General features: G+C 34.5%; 2 protein-coding genes and 1 long non-coding RNA gene across 4 annotated transcripts; 1 reads left to right on the plus strand and 2 right to left on the minus strand.

Annotated features, from left to right (window-relative positions):
* Positions 1-917: 917 nt before the first annotated feature.
* Positions 918-8,232, minus strand: LOC116133393 (leucine--tRNA ligase, chloroplastic/mitochondrial). 2 transcript variants are annotated; one of them, XM_031419094.1, is made up of 20 exons: positions 7,781-8,232; positions 7,348-7,492; positions 7,199-7,255; positions 6,895-7,014; positions 6,713-6,817; positions 6,365-6,588; positions 6,196-6,262; positions 5,958-6,112; positions 5,495-5,759; positions 5,212-5,406; positions 4,524-4,603; positions 3,972-4,034; positions 3,735-3,816; positions 3,358-3,435; positions 3,188-3,286; positions 2,934-3,106; positions 2,628-2,805; positions 1,991-2,068; positions 1,575-1,706; positions 918-1,377 (listed from the first exon to the last, which is right to left on the minus strand). In XM_031419094.1, exons 1-20 carry the CDS (start codon positions 8,134-8,136, stop codon positions 1,135-1,137), a joined length of 2,895 nt encoding a protein of 964 aa, XP_031274954.1. In that variant the 5' UTR covers positions 8,137-8,232; the 3' UTR covers positions 918-1,134. The 2 variants fall into 2 exon arrangements, with proteins under 2 accessions (XP_031274954.1, XP_031274955.1); XM_031419095.1 differs by lacking the exon at positions 918-1,377 and having other exon boundaries at positions 1,596-1,706; positions 2,050-2,068.
* Positions 8,233-16,071: 7,839 nt separating this feature from the next.
* LOC116133380 (lysine-specific demethylase JMJ25-like) lies at positions 16,072-17,523 on the minus strand. Its single transcript, XM_031419082.1, has 6 exons — positions 17,485-17,523; positions 16,756-17,097; positions 16,600-16,672; positions 16,436-16,521; positions 16,240-16,359; positions 16,072-16,143 (listed from the first exon to the last, which is right to left on the minus strand). The coding sequence occupies exons 1-6, from the start codon at positions 17,494-17,496 to the stop codon at positions 16,078-16,080; spliced, it is 699 nt and encodes a 232-aa protein (XP_031274942.1). The 5' UTR covers positions 17,497-17,523; the 3' UTR covers positions 16,072-16,077.
* LOC116133381 lies at positions 16,079-16,928 on the plus strand. The gene is made up of 2 exons (XR_004128535.1): positions 16,079-16,505; positions 16,636-16,928. It is a non-coding gene; the product is annotated as an uncharacterized LOC116133381 (long non-coding RNA).
* Positions 17,524-18,731: the final 1,208 nt, after the last annotated feature.

Raw genomic sequence — 18,731 nt, forward strand, 5'->3', positions numbered from 1 at the left:
TAGGGGTAATTCTAAAAGTTTTCCTGATTGTGAAGTGGGGTGTAAGTTGATGTTGAGTAGAGATTGATCATAACAAAAGAAATAGCGAGATGAAAGCGGAAGTTTGGTAACTCCGATGATTGGCCTAATCGTCAAGAAGTTTGATCGATTATGAGAGCATTGAGGTCACATTTTTTTTATACAAATAGTAACATCACTTGTGAGGTATTAATTCAAAACATTTCAATCGTAATAATTTCCGAGATATGCATGTTAGATTTAACATTGATTTCAAATATTAAAAATTGATGCACATAAACTAGTTGAACACCCGACCATCAAAAAGAAAAAAAAAAAAAGTGGGGGGAAGTTTGGTCAAATTAGACCTAGACTTTCTAGGCCGGTTGTGAGGGCATTTAGGTCACATTTTTATTTTTATACAAATAGCGACATTATTTATAAGGTATTAAGTCAAAACATTCCTAGTTGTAATAATTTCCGAGATTCGCATGTTAGATTTAAACATTGATTTCAAATATTGAAAATGGCATTGAATCAATGACTAGATATGTTATTGATAAATTGAATTAAAGTTTAGAGAGAAATAGGGGGGGTGGGGGAAGACTAGAGAGAAGTAGTTCACTGGTGAGTCGGTAAGTTTAGCTATCAACAGATGAAAGAGGGGAGGGTCAAAGGTTGCTTTAAGGGTTGAAAATGTTGTCACATTGGTGTCATATTCATACACAAAATCATTTCAGAAAAGGAAATTTCTAGACCAGATTTTAAAATTCTTAAAATAGCATAAAAAAATACATGTGATTTCACACCATATAACAAAAATAAAAAATTTATAATAAGTGGGCTACAAAAATTGGTGGATAGGCATTTAAATGAAGAAAATGTGGGAATAAAGCATCTGGGCAGTTCAGTGTACAGTATTTGAAGCTCCCCTTTGAAGCAAACAATTTAGCTTGTCAACTCCATGAAAATACCCCTTGACACATTCTTATACATTCAAATGAGCTGAAAATTAGCGATGTCTTCCTCTGTATATTCATGCATTCTGTTGAATTGACGGATATGAGATAAATGCATGGTTGTGTCTTTCGATTGGAAATTATTATGATGCTCAGCAACATCTCCTACGAGAAGTAGTTATTTGGCACCTACCTTGGCGTTTTGACGGTCCAAAATTATGTTCATGATCTTTCCTGGGACATAGATTCTTTTTTTGATTGTTTTCCCATCTATATACTTGGAGAGTTTCTCATCCAAGGAAGCTAATCTGAAAGCTTCTTCCTCTGAACATCCTTCTTCGACTTGAATGGTACCCCGGCTCTTGCCATTGATCTGAATTGGTAGGACTATTGTAGAGTCCTTCAAGTAAGCGGGATCTGCCTGCAATTATTACGACGAAGGAAATGACTAGCAGTTACCGCTGAGAAATAAGTCCATCTATCTTCAATGCTATCATTTCAGTGATAGCTCGATAAGTTTTGTCCTATACATGCACTATAGCACTATTGCTATTACTTCAGAACTATGGCGTAATGATATATTACACAAAGTACATCATGAAAGAAAGAATTTTTTACCTCGGGGAATGACTCATATGCCAATGAATTTGAGTGCCCCATTCGAAACCAAAGCTCCTCTGCCATGTGGGGTGCATATGGCGAGAGCAATAAAACAAATGGTTCGATAATTTTTCTTGGATGTTTATCCCACTGAAACAGCAAAAAGCAAACAATAGATGAAACAATGAATGAACAAAAGCTTGACACTAGAACAAGTTTGGAGAATAAAAGAGGCAAGAAAAAGAATAGGTGGCATTCTTCACTCCATCAAACAACATCACATAAGGGGATATAATTCTTCGGTAACACTCCTTTCAAACATACTAGAACAGGCAAATAACTCTGGCAAATAGCTAAGGGAAATAACACTCTTCACTCCGAGTTGATAACTAGCCAGAAACCAGATTGTGGTACCAAATAGCTACGGGAAAAACCTTATATGCTGCATTAATGAACTCCATCATTGCAGAAATACCAGTGTTGAACCGAGTACCTTCGATCTCCTCAGTCACCTGCAAAGTAGAATATACTCCAAATCAGAAGTTTATATTAGAAATTTGACAACATGCTACATGGATGATTTCAAACAAATATAGCACCTTTCAAAATTTCATGACATCTACATGCTTACTGTCATGTAATCAGTGGCAGAGCTACGTGTTGGCCAGAGGTGGCCAACCCGGGCCCCACAAAATTTGTCAAATTTTATATAGAAATATATCATTTTTACCCCTAAATATTCACTTTTTTACCATTCGGCTATGCCATTCTCTAAACCTAAAACTTCAACCCTTATTAGTGCAACTTTCTAAATTACTTTTTATCTCTAAACCCCTTTATTAGTTGGAGATGACACTTGGGCCCCTCCCCAAAAAAAAATTTCTAGCTCCACCTGCATGTGATAATGTATAGCAATATGACACCAAATCTTCAAGCTACAGTTCCTATTAAGAAACCAAAAAGTTACTACAGGCACAATGTAAGGTGTGTCTATGCAATCGGGCAAGACAGTATTGAAAAAAACGCATATTCACAAATAAAATGAAGATGCATCTCAAAAGTTTGAGATACCTTAGCTATGCATTTATGTAGGGCACGAAGTTGTTCTGAAGTAGGCTGCTCATCAGTTATCACACTTCCATCTTTGAATGTACCATCGGGTAAAGGTGAACCGACAATCAGTCTCCAAGTTCTTCCCAAAAATCGATGCACACCTTCGATACCACTTGTATTCCAAGTTTTGGAGTCTCTGAAAGCACAATGGAATCAATAACAATATTACGTAAGGGAAAATTGTACATTGTTGGTGCCTCCTTTATACACAAAATAAATGAAATAAGCGATGCCAGTCATTAAATGATATCAATGAAAGTTTACCTAAATGGTCCCATGAACATTTCATACAAACGAAGGGAATCTGCACCATACTCAGAAACAACATCATCAGGATTGACAACATTTCCCCTACTTTTACTCATTTTGTGGGCACGAGCAATTACACGAATGTTAGGATCATCTTTCAAGACAAAAGAGTCCCCAGATTTCATGACCTATGATAAAAAAAAATAAAAAAATAAATAAAAAGTGATTTCACTACAAAAAAAGATACCAACACTTGTAAAAGAACATACTTTCTCCTCAGGAATGCTTTCCTGATGTTCACTAGACAGGTCACTGGAGTCTGCAGATACATAGTTCCCATCTGCATCTTTACAAGCCATATATTGAACCTGCAACTCCAAACATAAGAAGCATCCAATGATGAAGTTCTAATTATACAAGCAGAAGTAAGTTTTCTTACTTCCCCAAGGATAATCCCCTGGTTTATGACACACTTGAAAGGCTCTATGGTCGACACCACACCAATGTCATAAAGAACCTGAAAAATAACAAAATGTATAAGAGAAAAGCCACAACATGGACCACAAAATTGGAAAACCTGTTAATTTGATGTATACAGCTCACTGTCAATTTTAACTGTTTCCGGCCACACCAGAACTCTCCGGGGAGAGAGTTCTAGTGTGGCTGAAATGGATAGGGAAAGTATAAAAATCCAATGCTAGTAACTGACAAGAATTGAGAGATATACATTGATGAAAATGATAACAGATGAAAAAATTTCACAAACAGGAGCTATGGATAAAAACTGATGCTAATTGATTTCTGCCACCGACAAACCTTGTGCCAGAATCTAGAATAAAGTAAGTGAAGAACAGCATGTTCAGCACCACCAACATAAACATCAACTGGACCCCAGTACCTGCAAATAAGATATGTTGTACAAGCTAAGGACCAAAAACACTCGTTGCAAGGAGCAATTTTTATTTTACTCATTTAGAGATTTAAAAGAGTGTAAGGCAAGTTAGTAATGTAAAATGATAAAGGGAAAACTAAGTTGAAACAAGCTGCTTTTACCTTTCTTTTGTTTTGTCAGCTAATTCTTTAGAATTTTTTGGGTCCATAAATCTTAAATAGTACCTGAAATGGATAGGGAAAGTATTAAAATCCCGATCTCAGACAAGCTACTCACAAATTATCAGTACTTGAAAAAGTAGGAGGTCAACCTTTGCTTGTCAGAAAAATGTTAAAAATCTAATCATGAAAGACCAAACTCCACAATCATCTCAATGACATAAACCATAGATGTCACTCCCAATGAGAAAGGACAAAAATGAATGATATTTTTCAAGAAGAGAACATGATGCCAAATTGTGATTTCAATTATTGATTTCATTGAGTATAATGGATTTCAATAATCAGCAACTTAAGACACTACTAGCTCACTATGTGACAAATTGAACTGACATGGATATTCCAACTGCAATATGGACTAGTAAACTTACATCATACAAAATTGGGAAAAAAAATTGGTGTCAATCAAATTACATGGAAGAGTATATAGATGTAAAACAATTTTACATGAACTAGTAACATTCAACTAAGGAAGGTGATAAGAAACACAATTACCAGCAAGAACCAGCCCACTGTGGCATGGTGCTTGTTTCTCGTTTAGCAGGTTTCCCAGATGAAGGATCTGTGGTATTAACCTGCAAATTAAACATAAAAGTGTAGGAAACAATGGTAACCATAATGTTCACACAAATAGAGAGAGAGAGAGAGAATGCCTTCGCATTAACAACAGTTCCAATGCAGGACAACAACTCATGCAAGTGTTTCATGCGGCTTCACATTAACAATTTTTTTTTTTCCTCAAGCTTAGTATAACATGTGGACATTAGTACCAAAAAGGCAAAGAAAAAAAGGGAATCCTAGAAAAGACCAACCAACCTCAATCATTAGTCAGGCTCTCAATGTTGATATGTTGATTTGTTTCACAACTTTTTCTCAATATGCAAAAACATTAGCATCTAGTAGAAAATAGTTCTGCCATATACTGTTTTGATCTAGATTACTTCTAAAAATTAAATAAACATAGGGTTTGTTCAAATAGCTGAACATCTCTATCTTCTATTAATAAATCAACAGTTTTTATAGAAAAAAATAGCGATTCACATTTATTTTAAGCCAATCACTTAATTTTTTATGCATATTGCTACAAATTAAAAAAAAAGCTACATGAAGCAAGGCACACGAGCCAACTACAGCCATAGACAGAAAAAACTTGGATAATGGAAACTAAGGAAAAAGTATATACCCAAGACACTGCTTTTGATAGCGGTGGCTCTCCTGTCCCAGTGGGAGTAAAATCATCCAATTCAGGCAGGGTTAGAGGCAATTCAGTTTCATGAAGTGGAACACTCTCACTAGTGCCCTCCAAGAAAATGACAGGAATAGGTTCCCCCCAATAACGTTGCCGAGCAAAAAGCCAGTCCCTGAGCTTGTAGTTTACCTGAAAATGGGCAATTACCAATGCAAATTATAAGAAAATTATCAAGAAAACCTCCGGGAACGTGAAGGTTGAGACAAATAGAGAACACCTTTTTCTTTCCGTTCCCAGTTTTCTCAGCCCACTCAATAACTCTAGAAGCAGCTTCCTTGCAATTCAAGCCATTGATGTCAAGCCCTGATGTTGCATTTGATGAATTCATTACAGTGCCTTCACCAGAGTAAGCCTTCCTAGATTCAACACAACTTTCATCCTCTGGTGTCACAACCCAACAAATTGGAATGTCATACTTCAAAGCAAACTCATGATCACGACTGTCATGCGCGGGCACGGCCATAATTGCTCCTGTTCCATAGCTGAACCGAAACAAGAACTTAAATCAAGTTGATAAAACTCAGTAAATACTTATTAGCGACTAAACAACACAAAATTGCTTGGCAGTTCAATGCACTTCACTTTGTAGACAAGACACACAGGTGGACACCTTATGCAAGGCTGATCTGCCAACTGATGAACAGATGAGTATAAGACAAAGAAAATAAAGTCAAGCACACCTCCCCAAGACATAGTCTGCAACCCATATTGGTATTGCTTCCCCATTTGCTGGATTTCTTGCATAACAACCACTGAAGACCCCAGTTTTTTCCTTCTGAAGCTCAGTCCGCTCGAGATCACTCTTTCTTGAAGCAATTTCTTTGTATTCCTCCACCTGCATTCAAGAATTATTGTCTTCTAAATTCCATTTTCAGAAAACCTTTCAATAAAACTGGGTAGAAGAACAGAGGAACATACATTTTTACTCAATGCTGTGGATACTAATGATGACAACAGGGGATGCTCTGGCGCTACGACTAAATATCTGGATGTAAACAACTTATAATAATAAATTATAGTCCAAACACATCTAATGCATGAAATTAATTAAATGCAGAAAATAAGAAAAAAATCTTCAGTTGCTTACGTTGCTCCAAATAATGTGTCAGGCCTGGTTGTATAAACAGTAATTTTTATGTCTCTTTTCTGTCCATTACTATCAACAGCATAAAAGTCCAATTCAGCACCTTCAGACCTCCCGATCCAGTTCCTTTGCATTTCTTTTACACTTTCAGGCCAGTCAAGGTCATCTAAATCTTCAAGAAGACGATCAGCATATGCAGTAATCTTGAGCATCCATTGCCTCATTGGCTGCTTGGTAATAAACAATGATACTGTAAAATTATAAAACCATTCAAACAAAGGAAACAAGAGAAGATTACCAAAACTTGGACGCATGTCGTAGGAAACATAACAAATAATGAAAGAAGCATACCTTTCTTATAACTGGATGCCCCCCACGCTCACTCACACCATCCACCACCTCCTCATTTGCTAAGACAGTGCCAAGAGCAGGACACCAATTGACTGGCACTTCAGCCTAAATTGAGATTTGATGGACCATCATGTTAGATTTCTAGCCAAATAAAGAGTTGCGAACTACAAATGATTATATACCTGGTATGCCAATCCTCTCTTGAGCAGTTGAAGAAAGATCCATTGGGTCCATTTATAATAATCCGGTTCTATTGTGGAGATTTCACGATCCCAGTCATACGAGAAACCCAATGACTTAAGCTGCAAAGCAATGAGATGTCAACACTTTGAAAAAATATAGTAACCACCAAAATATCAGACCGATGAGGCTGAGTTAGTAGATGAGGCTGAGTTAGTAAAAATCATTATCAGGAAAATTTATTTGTAATAGTCCACATACGGGCATCAATCACATATTATTTGAATGATTAAGAAGGCAAATGACCTGGGTGCGGAAGCGATTAATGTTCCTCAATGTTGTGAGTTTTGGGTGAGTTCCTGTCTGACCATGATGCAACCAGTCGATGAATAATAATAACATCATGATTACGCACAAAGATGTAAACCATATAGTATCAAAATCACAGAAAAAACCTCGATTGCATATTGCTCAGCAGGCAATCCAAATGCATCCCATCCCATTGGATGCAAAACATTGCAACCTTGCATACGTTTTAACCTCGCTAAAATATCTGTGGCGGTATATCCCAGTGGATGGCCTACATGTAACCCAGCTCCGCTGCAACAAACCATCAAACCCACACGCAGAACCTCAATAAACCTCCTACTACACACATAGCTACTAAACCAAGCATCATTAAGTAACACATTACAACAACTCAACTAACAAAAGGACAACACTATTCAAACAACCCAGCTTCTAAATTTCATCAAATAAAAGATATAGCTATCAAATTCTCACCAACAAACGAGACATGCTTAAATCACATACACAACTGAGTCTTCCCATTTCTGAATTCTAAATCGCATACACACATATACTATAAAGAGAGAGAAAGATAGTGACCTGGGATAAGGGAACATGTCAAGAACATAAAACTTAGGTTTAGAAGTATCAATTTCATCTGGGGTTCTAAAAGTTCGATTCTTTTCCCAAAAACTCTGCCATTTTGGCTCAATTTCATGAAATGGGTAAGCCCTCTTCACCACTTGTTGCTCTGCTTGTTTTTTCTCTTCAACTTCACTCACTGAGCTCCTAACCTTACTCCTAGTAAACCCACTAAAGCATCTGCTCTTCTTTATAGTAAAAGTTGCAAACTTTTTATGTTGAAATTGTGCTTGTGAGGATAAGAAGAATGGGTGCTTTTGAAAACAGAAAGATTGAGGAAGCAATGTTTGAGTATGAATATGTTGAGTGTTCATTGTTTAGTTTGGTTTTGGGCATCAAATTGAGAGTGAAGAATGGAGAAAAGAGAGTGGTGGTGGATTGAAGTGAGAGGCGTTGAGATAATGCGGTTATGTTGGCGCTTAAAGTAAACTGATTGGCTGAGTTGTTCTTGTTCTTGTTGTTGATGTTCTCATTTTGGGCTTGGGCTTACAAAGGTTAGTTAAAAGTCTGGGATATGATTTTTAGCCCCGATCAGTATTTCCCCTTTTTAGAAACTTGTCGTGTGACAACTTTAACCTTCAAAGATAATTATAAGAAGAGTTAACAACTTTTTCCCACCCAAATAATGACTTAGCCACATTTTTCACCTCAAAACTTTTAAAATATTACTTTCTCACCCAAAAAAATACACTTTTGATTTGGCAGCAAATAGAGAGTAAACTCGGTCAATTCTTTTGGAGCTTTTAAAGAGAGGAGACCGGTAAGTCTTTTGGTGGTAAGAGGTTGGATTTTAATGGTCGTGATTGGTCAGAATTTGACTTGGAAGGGACTGCTACGCAAAACCTAATCACTCAATTACTAGCGATTGACGGAGTTGGCGGGAGTAAGATTTGAGAGGTTTTGTTAACTGTTGGTCGAGGAGGAGAATAATGGTGGTGTGACGTCATAATGATGTTAGAATCGGTCGATGATTGGTGGGGTTGATGGGAAAGTGTCATTAAATATATTTTTTGGGTGGGAAATGATATTTTAAAAGTCTGAGGGTGGGAAATGGTGATTAAGCCACTATTTGAGTGGGAAAAAGTCATTCACTCTTATAAGAAAGATATCAGTATAGTAATACTTTATATAGGAATAACTGTTAAATAGTCATAAAAAATTGTGATCCTATAGACCAATTATAAATAAGAATAAATTTCACATTGTAATATATTATAATTTTTCTAGGTCCTATCTTAAAGAACTTGTCTCCACATGATAAAAATTATTTGTTACATAGGTTCGATTCTTTCACTTTGCACAAACTCAACATGAATATTTTCGGTCAATTGACTACATGTATTAACTTTGGGTGGTATGGTTGATTTGCTAGAGGAAGAAGGAAAGATATTACTTAAATTGTTTGAAGATTACACGGGTTGTGTAATAGTACAACGTGTTTATAGAATTTACATTGAGTGAAAAACACGAAACAAAATGTAAAATTTTAGGCTTTTAAGATGACTTTGCATATTCTCACCACTACATAGATACATACACTAGTTTTGTTAAACTACATCTATATCTTTTAAAAATGTCTATACCTCAAATTTGACAGACTCCATTAATTAATTATTAAAGTAATGCATTTTTTTATCTCTATACTGCTTGTATTAAAGATAATTAGGTCAAAACAATATTTTTTTGTAACTATACCTCTATTAAGTTATAACATTGTTATAATAATAAAATTAATTTAGTTTCACTATTACAACTATAAAGAGGTTTTATTGTATAAATATGACTGAAATTTTTTTCACACTCAATGTTTGACAAAACTACAATTTCCTACCCACAAAATTAAAATTATAAAAAGGTGTTTGATTTTGGGTCAAACTTTGATAGTTTCTAATTTACTGGATCAAATGTAGTTTCGCCAAACCTTGGGTCAAAACTTTTTACCCTATAAATATATTAAATAATCAATTGATCCATATCCAAAAATCTATTGATTAGATTTGGAAGGTAAGATCCACTATAAAACATTAAAGCCCTAGCTCCTTCTATCATATTGATTATCTTCCTTCTTCTTTCCATCTACTCGCTCTCTACCTGCCCCTCCTCCAAGAATCGCTTCCTAGAAAGGCTAGAATATACATACAAAAGCTTTTCCTGGTGGCCTCCATTTAAGCTTTTGTCTCCTTCATTATTGAAATCCAGGTATGTTATCTTCTACAAATTAAATTTCACATGGTTGATGTGTTTGGTATGAAAAGGCTATTCAAAACAAGATTTATAAAGTTTTGTTATTGAATATTGAAAGAGATTATATGGATCGTTTCATATGACAATTTATAAAAATTTATTTATTTATTTTATCTTCTTGGATTAGAAAGGTGAGGGGGTTTTGGATCAAATCACACAAGAGTTTCACTGTTTTGACTATAGATCTGAGAGTTAATTTATAATTTTTTTTTAAAGTCTTTGAAAATATAAACTATGCTCTTTTAAAAAAAAAAAACAAAAAACTTATTTATGCACATCTTAACTAATCTTTAGGGAGAGAGGGTCTTGGATCAAATCACACTAAAGTTTCACTATTTTGACTATAAATATGAGAATTAATTTATAATTTTCTTTTAAAGTCTTTGAAAATATAAACTATACTTTTGTTTTTTTGTTAAAGCTAGTTTATGCGTATCTCAACTAATCTTCAAGGAGAGAAGGTCTTGGATCAAATCACATTAGAGTTTTAATATTTTGACTATAGATTTAAAAATATATGTGTGTATGTGTGTAAGATTTTTGAAAAAGTTGAGTTGGGTGATTATTACGAGATAAAATTTAAAAATTAATAAAAAAACCTTAGGTTTGTTAATTTAGCTAACACCCTTATAATAAAACATTGAAAATTAACAAAAACACCCACACTCATCCATTAAATGCTGGCAGTCGACCACCACCATCGGAGGGTGGTCGACAATCACCGTAATGGCGTATGACTAGCTAGATCTAGCTGGTCGTGTGTCGATATGACCTTTTTCGGCTAGATCTATGGCCAGATTTGGCTATTAACAGCCAGATCTGGCCACGTTTAGTTGTCAACGACGACAACCAAATATATGGTCGTCATTGATGATATGGTCGTCGTTGACGACCAACTATGACCAAAGATTTGGCCGGCTAGATCCATGATGGATATGGCTGGAAAAGGCTAGATCGGCGCACTATTGGCTAGATCCATCATGGATCGGTCCTAAAAAGCTAGATATATGGCCAAAGATCTAGCCGTCTAGATCTTTGGTCATAGCTGGTCGTCACCGACAGCCCTATCATCAACAACGACCATATCTTTGGTCATCGTTGACAATCAAACGTGGCCAGATCTGGCCGTCAACAGTCAAATCTGGCTGTAGATCTAGTTGAAAAATGTCATATCAACGCACGACTGACCAGATCCAACCGGTAGTGCACTATTACGCTAGATTTTGGCCACTTTCTAGCAATGGTGGCTGGAATCTGGCAAATGTGGGTGGGTGGGGGTGTTTTTTGTCAATTTCTAAAAAAATTCTTTTTAGGGTGTTTAGTTAAATTAACAAACCTAGAGGGTTTAAAAATAATTGAATAAAATATAATTGGATTTTCAGAGTAGGGAAACAAATATGTATTTTGGGTAGGATAAGGATATGATAGGGTAGAAATAATGAAACAAACACAGCTTATATATTTTTTTTAAGGCTAGCTTACGCGCACCTCAACTAATCTTTAAGAGAGGAGGTCTTGGATCAAATCATACTAGAGTTTTACTATTTTGACTATAGCTCTGCGAATTAATTTATAAGTTCTTTTAAAAAAAAAAAAAAAAAAAGTTGTGAAAATATAAACTATACTCATTTGTGTGTGTGTGTGTGTGTGTTAAGGCTAGCTTATGTACACCTCAACTAATCTTCAAGGGGAGTTATCCCACAACAACCAACCGCAGCTTAACTTACACATATCTTAACTAATCTTCAAGAAGAGTTATCTCACAGCAACTCACATCGGGCTAGTTTACATGCACCTCGACTAATTCTTAGGAGATCTATCTCACAACAACCCACTACTGCAGCCCTAGGTGGGAAATCGAACTGAAATTGTGGGTTGGTTCGCCCTTATCGCTAGGCTACCCATATAAACTGTACTCAATTATTATTTTTATAAAATAATATTTAAAAACAAATAACAAACGCTCCAATTTCTTGGATTTAGATGTGTCCTTTGATTTGAACTTAGTTTTGAAGTAAAAAGAGTTTATGATGTATATACAATTATCCATTTTAGGGTTAAAATAGTTTTTTAATATTATGTCTAACTATTTCGAAATGGCATAATGTCTTTTGGATAGTTAGTAAGCATTGTAATTTACCAAAGTGTGTTGGCCTAGTAGACATTTGGGCTATAGGTGTCAAACTACTACATAGTTGGCAATTGTCTCTTAAAGTAGGTTATCATGTAGGACGTGATGAGGCATTGGTGTTGGACTACTAGATAGTTGGCAAAAATCTCGTGAAAGCTAGGTTATCATGTAGGTTTTGATGAGGCATTGGTAGGACTAGCTATGTCGTTAGCAAACGACTCGTTAGAGCTAGTTTACCATATCGATCGTTATAAGGCATTATGGATTGTTGTGATGAGGCATGAGTGTTGGACTACCAGATAGTTGACAAGCGTCTCGTAAAAACTAGGTTATCATGTAAGTTGTGATGAGGCATGGGTATTGGACTACTTAGGTAGTTAACAAATGTTTGGTTAGAGTTAGGTTACCATGTCGATCGTTATAAGGCACCTTGGAGTGTTGGATGAGGCATGGGTGTTAGACTACTAAATAGTTGGCAAGCGTCTCATCAAAGCTAGGTTATCATGTAGGCAGGGGCGGACCCAGGCCGTTTGAGGGTAGGCCCAGGCCTGCCCTCAACTTTTAAAAAAAAGTTGTAAAGTTTTTTTTAAAGGTTAAAAAAAAGTAAAAGTTAAAAAATATAAAAAGTTAGTTTTGTCTTTTTTCATATTCCACTTTTTCTACCCCAATTCCCAACTTCTCTTTTACTGTAAAAGTTCTACATGTGACGACTGAGGTTCAACCTGCAACCAAAAATTAAAAAAATTTCCCTCTCAACTTCTCTCACTCACGTCTCCTGAAGGTTAGCCTACGAAAATATTTAAGTTTTAAGTTTAAATAAGCTCCTTAGATGGTTAAATCTATAATTTAACAGAAATATTTATATTGTTGCAGCCTTGCAGGAACAACAAAGAAGATGAAGAACTGGCTGCTTTGCTGCTAATCATTTTGGGTGCTTTAAGCTATAAAATACGGAGAAAGGGCAAGGGAATAGGTATGTACGATTGATGTTAAAATTATATTGAAAACTGCAAGAAAATATGCAAGAAAATGACAAACTACTATTTTTGAAGAATCTTATTAACGCCTACAGTTTTAGAGTATTGGGTTTGGGTGAAAAGTTTTAGTGAGGTGAGACAGAGAATAGGTTAAAGAAATATTTATATATTATCTTTGTTTTCTTGGCTTTTGTTTGTATGTGAGAAAAAGGATTATCATTATCACTTTTAAAACTTCATTTCTAAACCACAAAAATTATGGGCTCCTAATCTATAAAAACGAATGACCTCCATCTCTCATTGGATGCAATTGAATATTTAAATGTATTATGTATGGTATGTTAAATAGGTGTGTTAAATTAAAATATGTCTTATGTATTGCGTATCATGTATTTAAATGTATCATGGTTTGTTCATGTATCTTATTCAAGAGAAAGTTAATTAAGTTGTTAAATTAATTAGTTTTTTTTTTTTTTTAGGAATCTCTTTGACTCTTATTTTTTGGATCCCATTTTAGTACTAACTCATTATATGTTTATCGGATTTGGAATCCAAAGCATTAACAAATAAGATTATGATATCCAATTATTTCAAGAGACTGAAGAAAAGTCCAGCAAAAAATTATGATATCCAATTATATTGGATTTAAGTGGATCGTTAGATTCCTGTGGTTTTTTTATCTCTTCATATTGAAGAGGTTTTTCCACGTAAAAATTTTCTTGTGTTTCCTTGTGAATTAGATGTTATTTTCTTATATTTTCACTAGTTGATTGACAAACAGTAGCGGAGCGACATGCCCCCCCAGGCAAAAATCCTAGATCCGCCACTACATGTAGGTTGTGATGAGACATGGCTATTGAACTAGCTAGATAGTTAGCAAGTGTCTTGCTAGACCTAGGTTACTGTGTCAATCGTTATAAGGCATCATGGGGTGTGAAGATAATTGAATCTCAACTTCTACACTAGGTTCAAGGACTAATCGTTCAATCACAACAAAAAAACCAAGACTAAATTCTTCGGCACTATACTTTATAACTCATGCTTGATATAATAAAAATATTAGATGCAATAGAGTCAACAAATGAGGTGGGTTTAGTAACAATTCACAAATGAAAAAATGGCAAAAGAAAGCATCCATTCCCCTTAGACATCTCTCATCTATCGTACTTTTTGTATTTTCGTGCTATTGGATTCTTCTCTCATTTAATAAACTAGAATATTGGATTACTAATTGGTGGAATACTAGGCAATTTGAAACTTTTCTCGAATAACAAGCTAGTCTGTGGGTATTTGACAAGGTCATGTAGGACGCGATAAGGCATGTGTGTTGGATTGACTATGCAGTTAGCACGTTAGAGCTAGGTTACCGTGTTGAGCGTTACAAGGCATCATGGATTGTCTCAGATAGCATCACCAAACAACCTAGTAGTTGGGTATAGGACAAAGTCTAAGCTAGGTTACCATGTAGGACATGACAAGGCATGGGTGTTGGACTAGCTACTAGCTAGGTAGTTAGTATAGCAGAGCTAGGTTACCATGTCGAACGTTAGGATTGCATCACTAAGCAAGCTAGTCTTTTGTGTATTTGGTAAGGTGGAAAACAAACTTAGATTTTAAAATAAGAATGAAAATAGAAGCGAGCACGCTCTCATTGTCAAATTATTAATCCTTTTATTATCGTATCATTCATTTTCATTTATTGAGTTTGACATTATATTGTAAAGTTTATTGGTGTCATACATACAAACTCTTTTATTGTCATATCGTTTATCTACATTTATTGAACATTTATTTAGTTGACTTTTTATATGCACTTATCTATTCATTTTGGGTAACATAATATGTATACATAATTTGTACATTTGGTGTTATTCTTATTATTGGTTATACATTTAGAATTCATTATTATTTTATTAATTTTGCTACATCATTTTATATATAAAAGTTTGTACAAATAATTTACATTGATTATTATTGTTGTTTTCAATTAAAATATGAGTAATATTACACTTACAAAGACTCTATACAAAGTCATTTATACAAAGTGATGTGACAATACTCTTGCTTTGAAATATCATTCACTATCATTTAATATGCATTTATGAGGTTGATTTTTATGTTAATTCATCCAATCATAATTTGACATGTCATTTTCTATGAAAGACTTTGTATAGTCTTTGTAAATATAATATTATTCTTAAAATATTATAAGCTCCATTCTTCTCTATATAAACACAAATTAGATCAGTTGTTTGTACGAAGAGTAAAGTCATTTCCCATGAGCAATAATGTGTTATTTATAACTGAATTATACAACTAAACAAAAATTGCACAAAATTCATGTAAAATGATTACTTTATCCTTTGTTTTTTACCTAGTTGTATGACTCAGTTGTAAACATAACATTACTCTTCCCATGAGTTAGTTGTTTGTATGGTCAGTAATACTACACTCACAAACCCTTCTCACTTTCTCTTACAAACGCGACATGTCAACTCATAATTGATCAACTCGCAATAGATCTCGCCTGACAATGCGAGCTGTCATGTCAACGTTTGTAAGAAAAAGTTGTGAAAAATGTTTGTCAACCTATCTTTTTATAAAAAGTTCGTAGAAATAGGTATCATCTTTATATTATGGGATTGGCTCATGTTTTAGCTACTTCTTGGATATGTCACATAGTCACAATCTAGGATTTGTGAAAGAAGGAATGGTATGTTAGTCTTACCGAATACCTTTTAAGATGTAATAGGAGAGAACAATGAACCAAAGGCTTAACATTATAAACTTTGTGATTAAATTTGGATATCAAAATCCAACCTTGCGGGCTAACTACTCTTTCAAAAAAGAATGTACAAGATTTTGTTATTGCTCTTGGTTGCTACTCAAAAGACTCGACTTTGTTATGTTAACAAATTCCTTGCATCTTTAATTACTTGCTCAACTGCATAGAGTATCATCTTCTTTATCTGATTACCACCACAACAAAGAGGAAAATAAATTGCTTAGGAGAAGGAAATAAAAAGGAAGAAAAAAATGGCACAAAATGAATAAAAGAGTATTACCTCAAGTTTGTCTTCTCGGGCTCTATGGTTCTTCGGCAGAAGTCTGAACTCCTGAGTTAAACGCAGGCACTCATGAATGTTTTCAGGAGAGACAAAGTCCACAGCTACTTTTGTACATGACTGACATGCATACAACATTTGTCAGATAACTAGAACAAGAAACCAACTTGTTTGCGAATGGCAACGAAATTCAAACCTTGAGATTTCTGACTTGGTGTGGGCATCCAGCAGGAATGAATACAGCCTCTCCAAGTTTTTGTTCAAAGGTCCATGGCTCAATTCCTATAAATTTCATGGCAAATATGTTTACAGGAGAGTTATAGTAAAAGATAATTGACATCGCAGCAATAATGTACTAACCATATTCTTGTTTCAACTTCCTTTTGTGCTCTGAAGTTAAATAAAAACACTGATCATGGATCGGATGAACGACCTGTGATAATAAACAAGCATAACTGTTAGAAAACTGCCACCCAGATATCGTGCCAAACAGTAACTCTGATTCAAGCAAGTAACCTGTTCTACTGGGGAGCAATATGTGTGCCTGAATTCTTTGACGTGCTTTCTAAGATATGCCTCTAACTTGGGAACGTCCTCCCTTCTGAAAATGTCCCACAAAGCACCGCCTGATTCCTCTGTAATCCCTTCTGTATTATTATTATTATTATTACCACTGGTGCCTTCACCAATTTCTTGAGTGGGTTGATCGCCACTGAGTTTTTCAATAGGTTCATCCAGTGTCTCTTGCGCAAGACCTTCCTTTAGATCTTGTGCCCTGTGTTTCTCTTTCAATATTTCCACTGCAGAACGTTGCTCTTCGGTTAACACTACTTCTGCTGTATGTGTCAGTATATTCACCTGCAGTATGAACGTTTTGCAAAGTAATATTTTAAGTGAAATTCAAAAGAGAATGAAAACAATTGAATATAAAGAATATCTGCAAACATAAAGTTATTTATATGCAAATTTAATCATGCATCAATAGATAATTGTATCATAAATTGGTAATCATACATGACACGTCTAATCATAAACCACTGTATGTCACTAAGGTTTCATTTGATACATCTTCAAGTAGAACTTATTCATGCAGATTTCATGAAGTCCAAATTGCATTGCATTATATATTCAATTTCACTTTAATTTCCAGGGGAGAAGACTCTCTTTTGCCCTTTCTTTTTTAACTTTTCTCTCTCTCTCATTATGACACGTGTACAGAAAAAAAAAAGAGAAATAAATGATTACCTCCTTTTTCATTTCTTTTGTCTTTCTGTACACAGTGAAATGGTGGATAGGAAAGTGAGAAAACGAGTGAAAAAAAAATGTGTTTAGCTTTCCTCCATTTCTTGTCTTTTTCACACACGTCAAATGGTGAGCAGGAAAGTGGGACAAGTGAAGGAAAGAGCTCTAATCAAAATCTTTACCATATACAATTGAACCTCCAAATATTAGACTATGAAAATTTATTTAATATATTATTTAATTATATAAATTAAAAATTATTAATTTATTGAGACATTCTTTATTTTCTTTTTCTAACATTGAACTTAATGCATGTATAAATTGTGTATGGTTAATGTGATATGAGGAATAGTTGTTGAAAATAACAAAGAAGATGAAGTTAAAGGAAGTATTTATTTATCGAGATTATTAATTTATCGAAGTTTAACTGTACGTTTAAGGAAGTATAACAAATCAAGTGATGATTTGAAAGGATTTTATTAGTTGTGTAGGTTGTGAGTTGTCTTTTCTTTTTCAGCTACTCCTTTATGTTTTCAAACAAATATGAATTCATTTAAAAAATACTACTTTTAGAACCCAATCTCACAACCTTCTTTTACAACGTCCATGTGACAGCAAAATTGGCACTATCATGTCAATTAACAACTTTGACTAAATATGAAAGATCGTTTCTTAAAAACGAACGACTATTCCTTAAAGACGAACGATCGTTCATTCATAAAGAATGATTATTCCTTCGTAAGAAACAACCATGAAGGAACAATTATCCCTTATAAATGAACATATGTTCTTTCATAAGATACAATCATTCTTTATGAAGGAACATTCGTTCATCTTTAAGAAACAACCATCCGTATTTAGTCTAAATCATTTAGCGTCTTGGTTGTGGTGGGAGCTGACGTCACAATTGCTAACTCAATTGTCATGTTGGAGTTATAAGATGAGGTTGTGAGATTGAATTGTGGATGTAATATTACTCAATTTATTTTCACATTTCCTAGATATTATTTTTAGACAAACATGTTATACGCGTTTTAAAATATTTACCAAAACAAAAAAACAAAACGAATTCATAAAAGAACACAACCAATAACTTTATATCATCCATAGCTTTTATATATATAAAGTTATTGGTTGTTTAGTTGGACAAATGTTAAGAGATTATACTTTCAAAATACCAAAAAGACCAAAAGGGATTTCATTTCAAAGGAATGAAAAAAAGACCATTTTTTGAAAAAGAATATGATGAC

Source organism: Pistacia vera, unplaced genomic scaffold, assembly GCF_008641045.1.
Source record: "Pistacia vera cultivar Batoury unplaced genomic scaffold, PisVer_v2 Contig269, whole genome shotgun sequence".
Taxonomy (NCBI): domain Eukaryota; kingdom Viridiplantae; phylum Streptophyta; class Magnoliopsida; order Sapindales; family Anacardiaceae; genus Pistacia; species Pistacia vera.

Excerpts from the sequence above, each read along its gene's own strand:
- LOC116133393 (XM_031419094.1), bottom strand. The coding sequence starts at position 8,136 with ATGAACACTCAACATATTCATACTCAAACATTGCTTCCTCAATCTTTC. Across the intron at positions 3,436-3,734 it reads ATTCTAGATTCTGGCACAAG|GTTCTTTATGACATTGGTGT; the intron begins GTTTGTCGGTGG and ends GTTATTTTTCAG. Across the intron at positions 3,287-3,357 it reads AGGGGATTATCCTTGGGGAA|GTTCAATATATGGCTTGTAA; the intron begins GTAAGAAAACTT and ends TTGGAGTTGCAG.
- LOC116133380 (XM_031419082.1), bottom strand. Across the intron at positions 16,673-16,755 it reads ATTGCTCCCCAGTAGAACAG|GTCGTTCATCCGATCCATGA; the intron begins GTTACTTGCTTG and ends TTATTATCACAG. Across the intron at positions 16,360-16,435 it reads ACCAAGTCAGAAATCTCAAG|TCATGTACAAAAGTAGCTGT; the intron begins GTTTGAATTTCG and ends TATGCATGTCAG.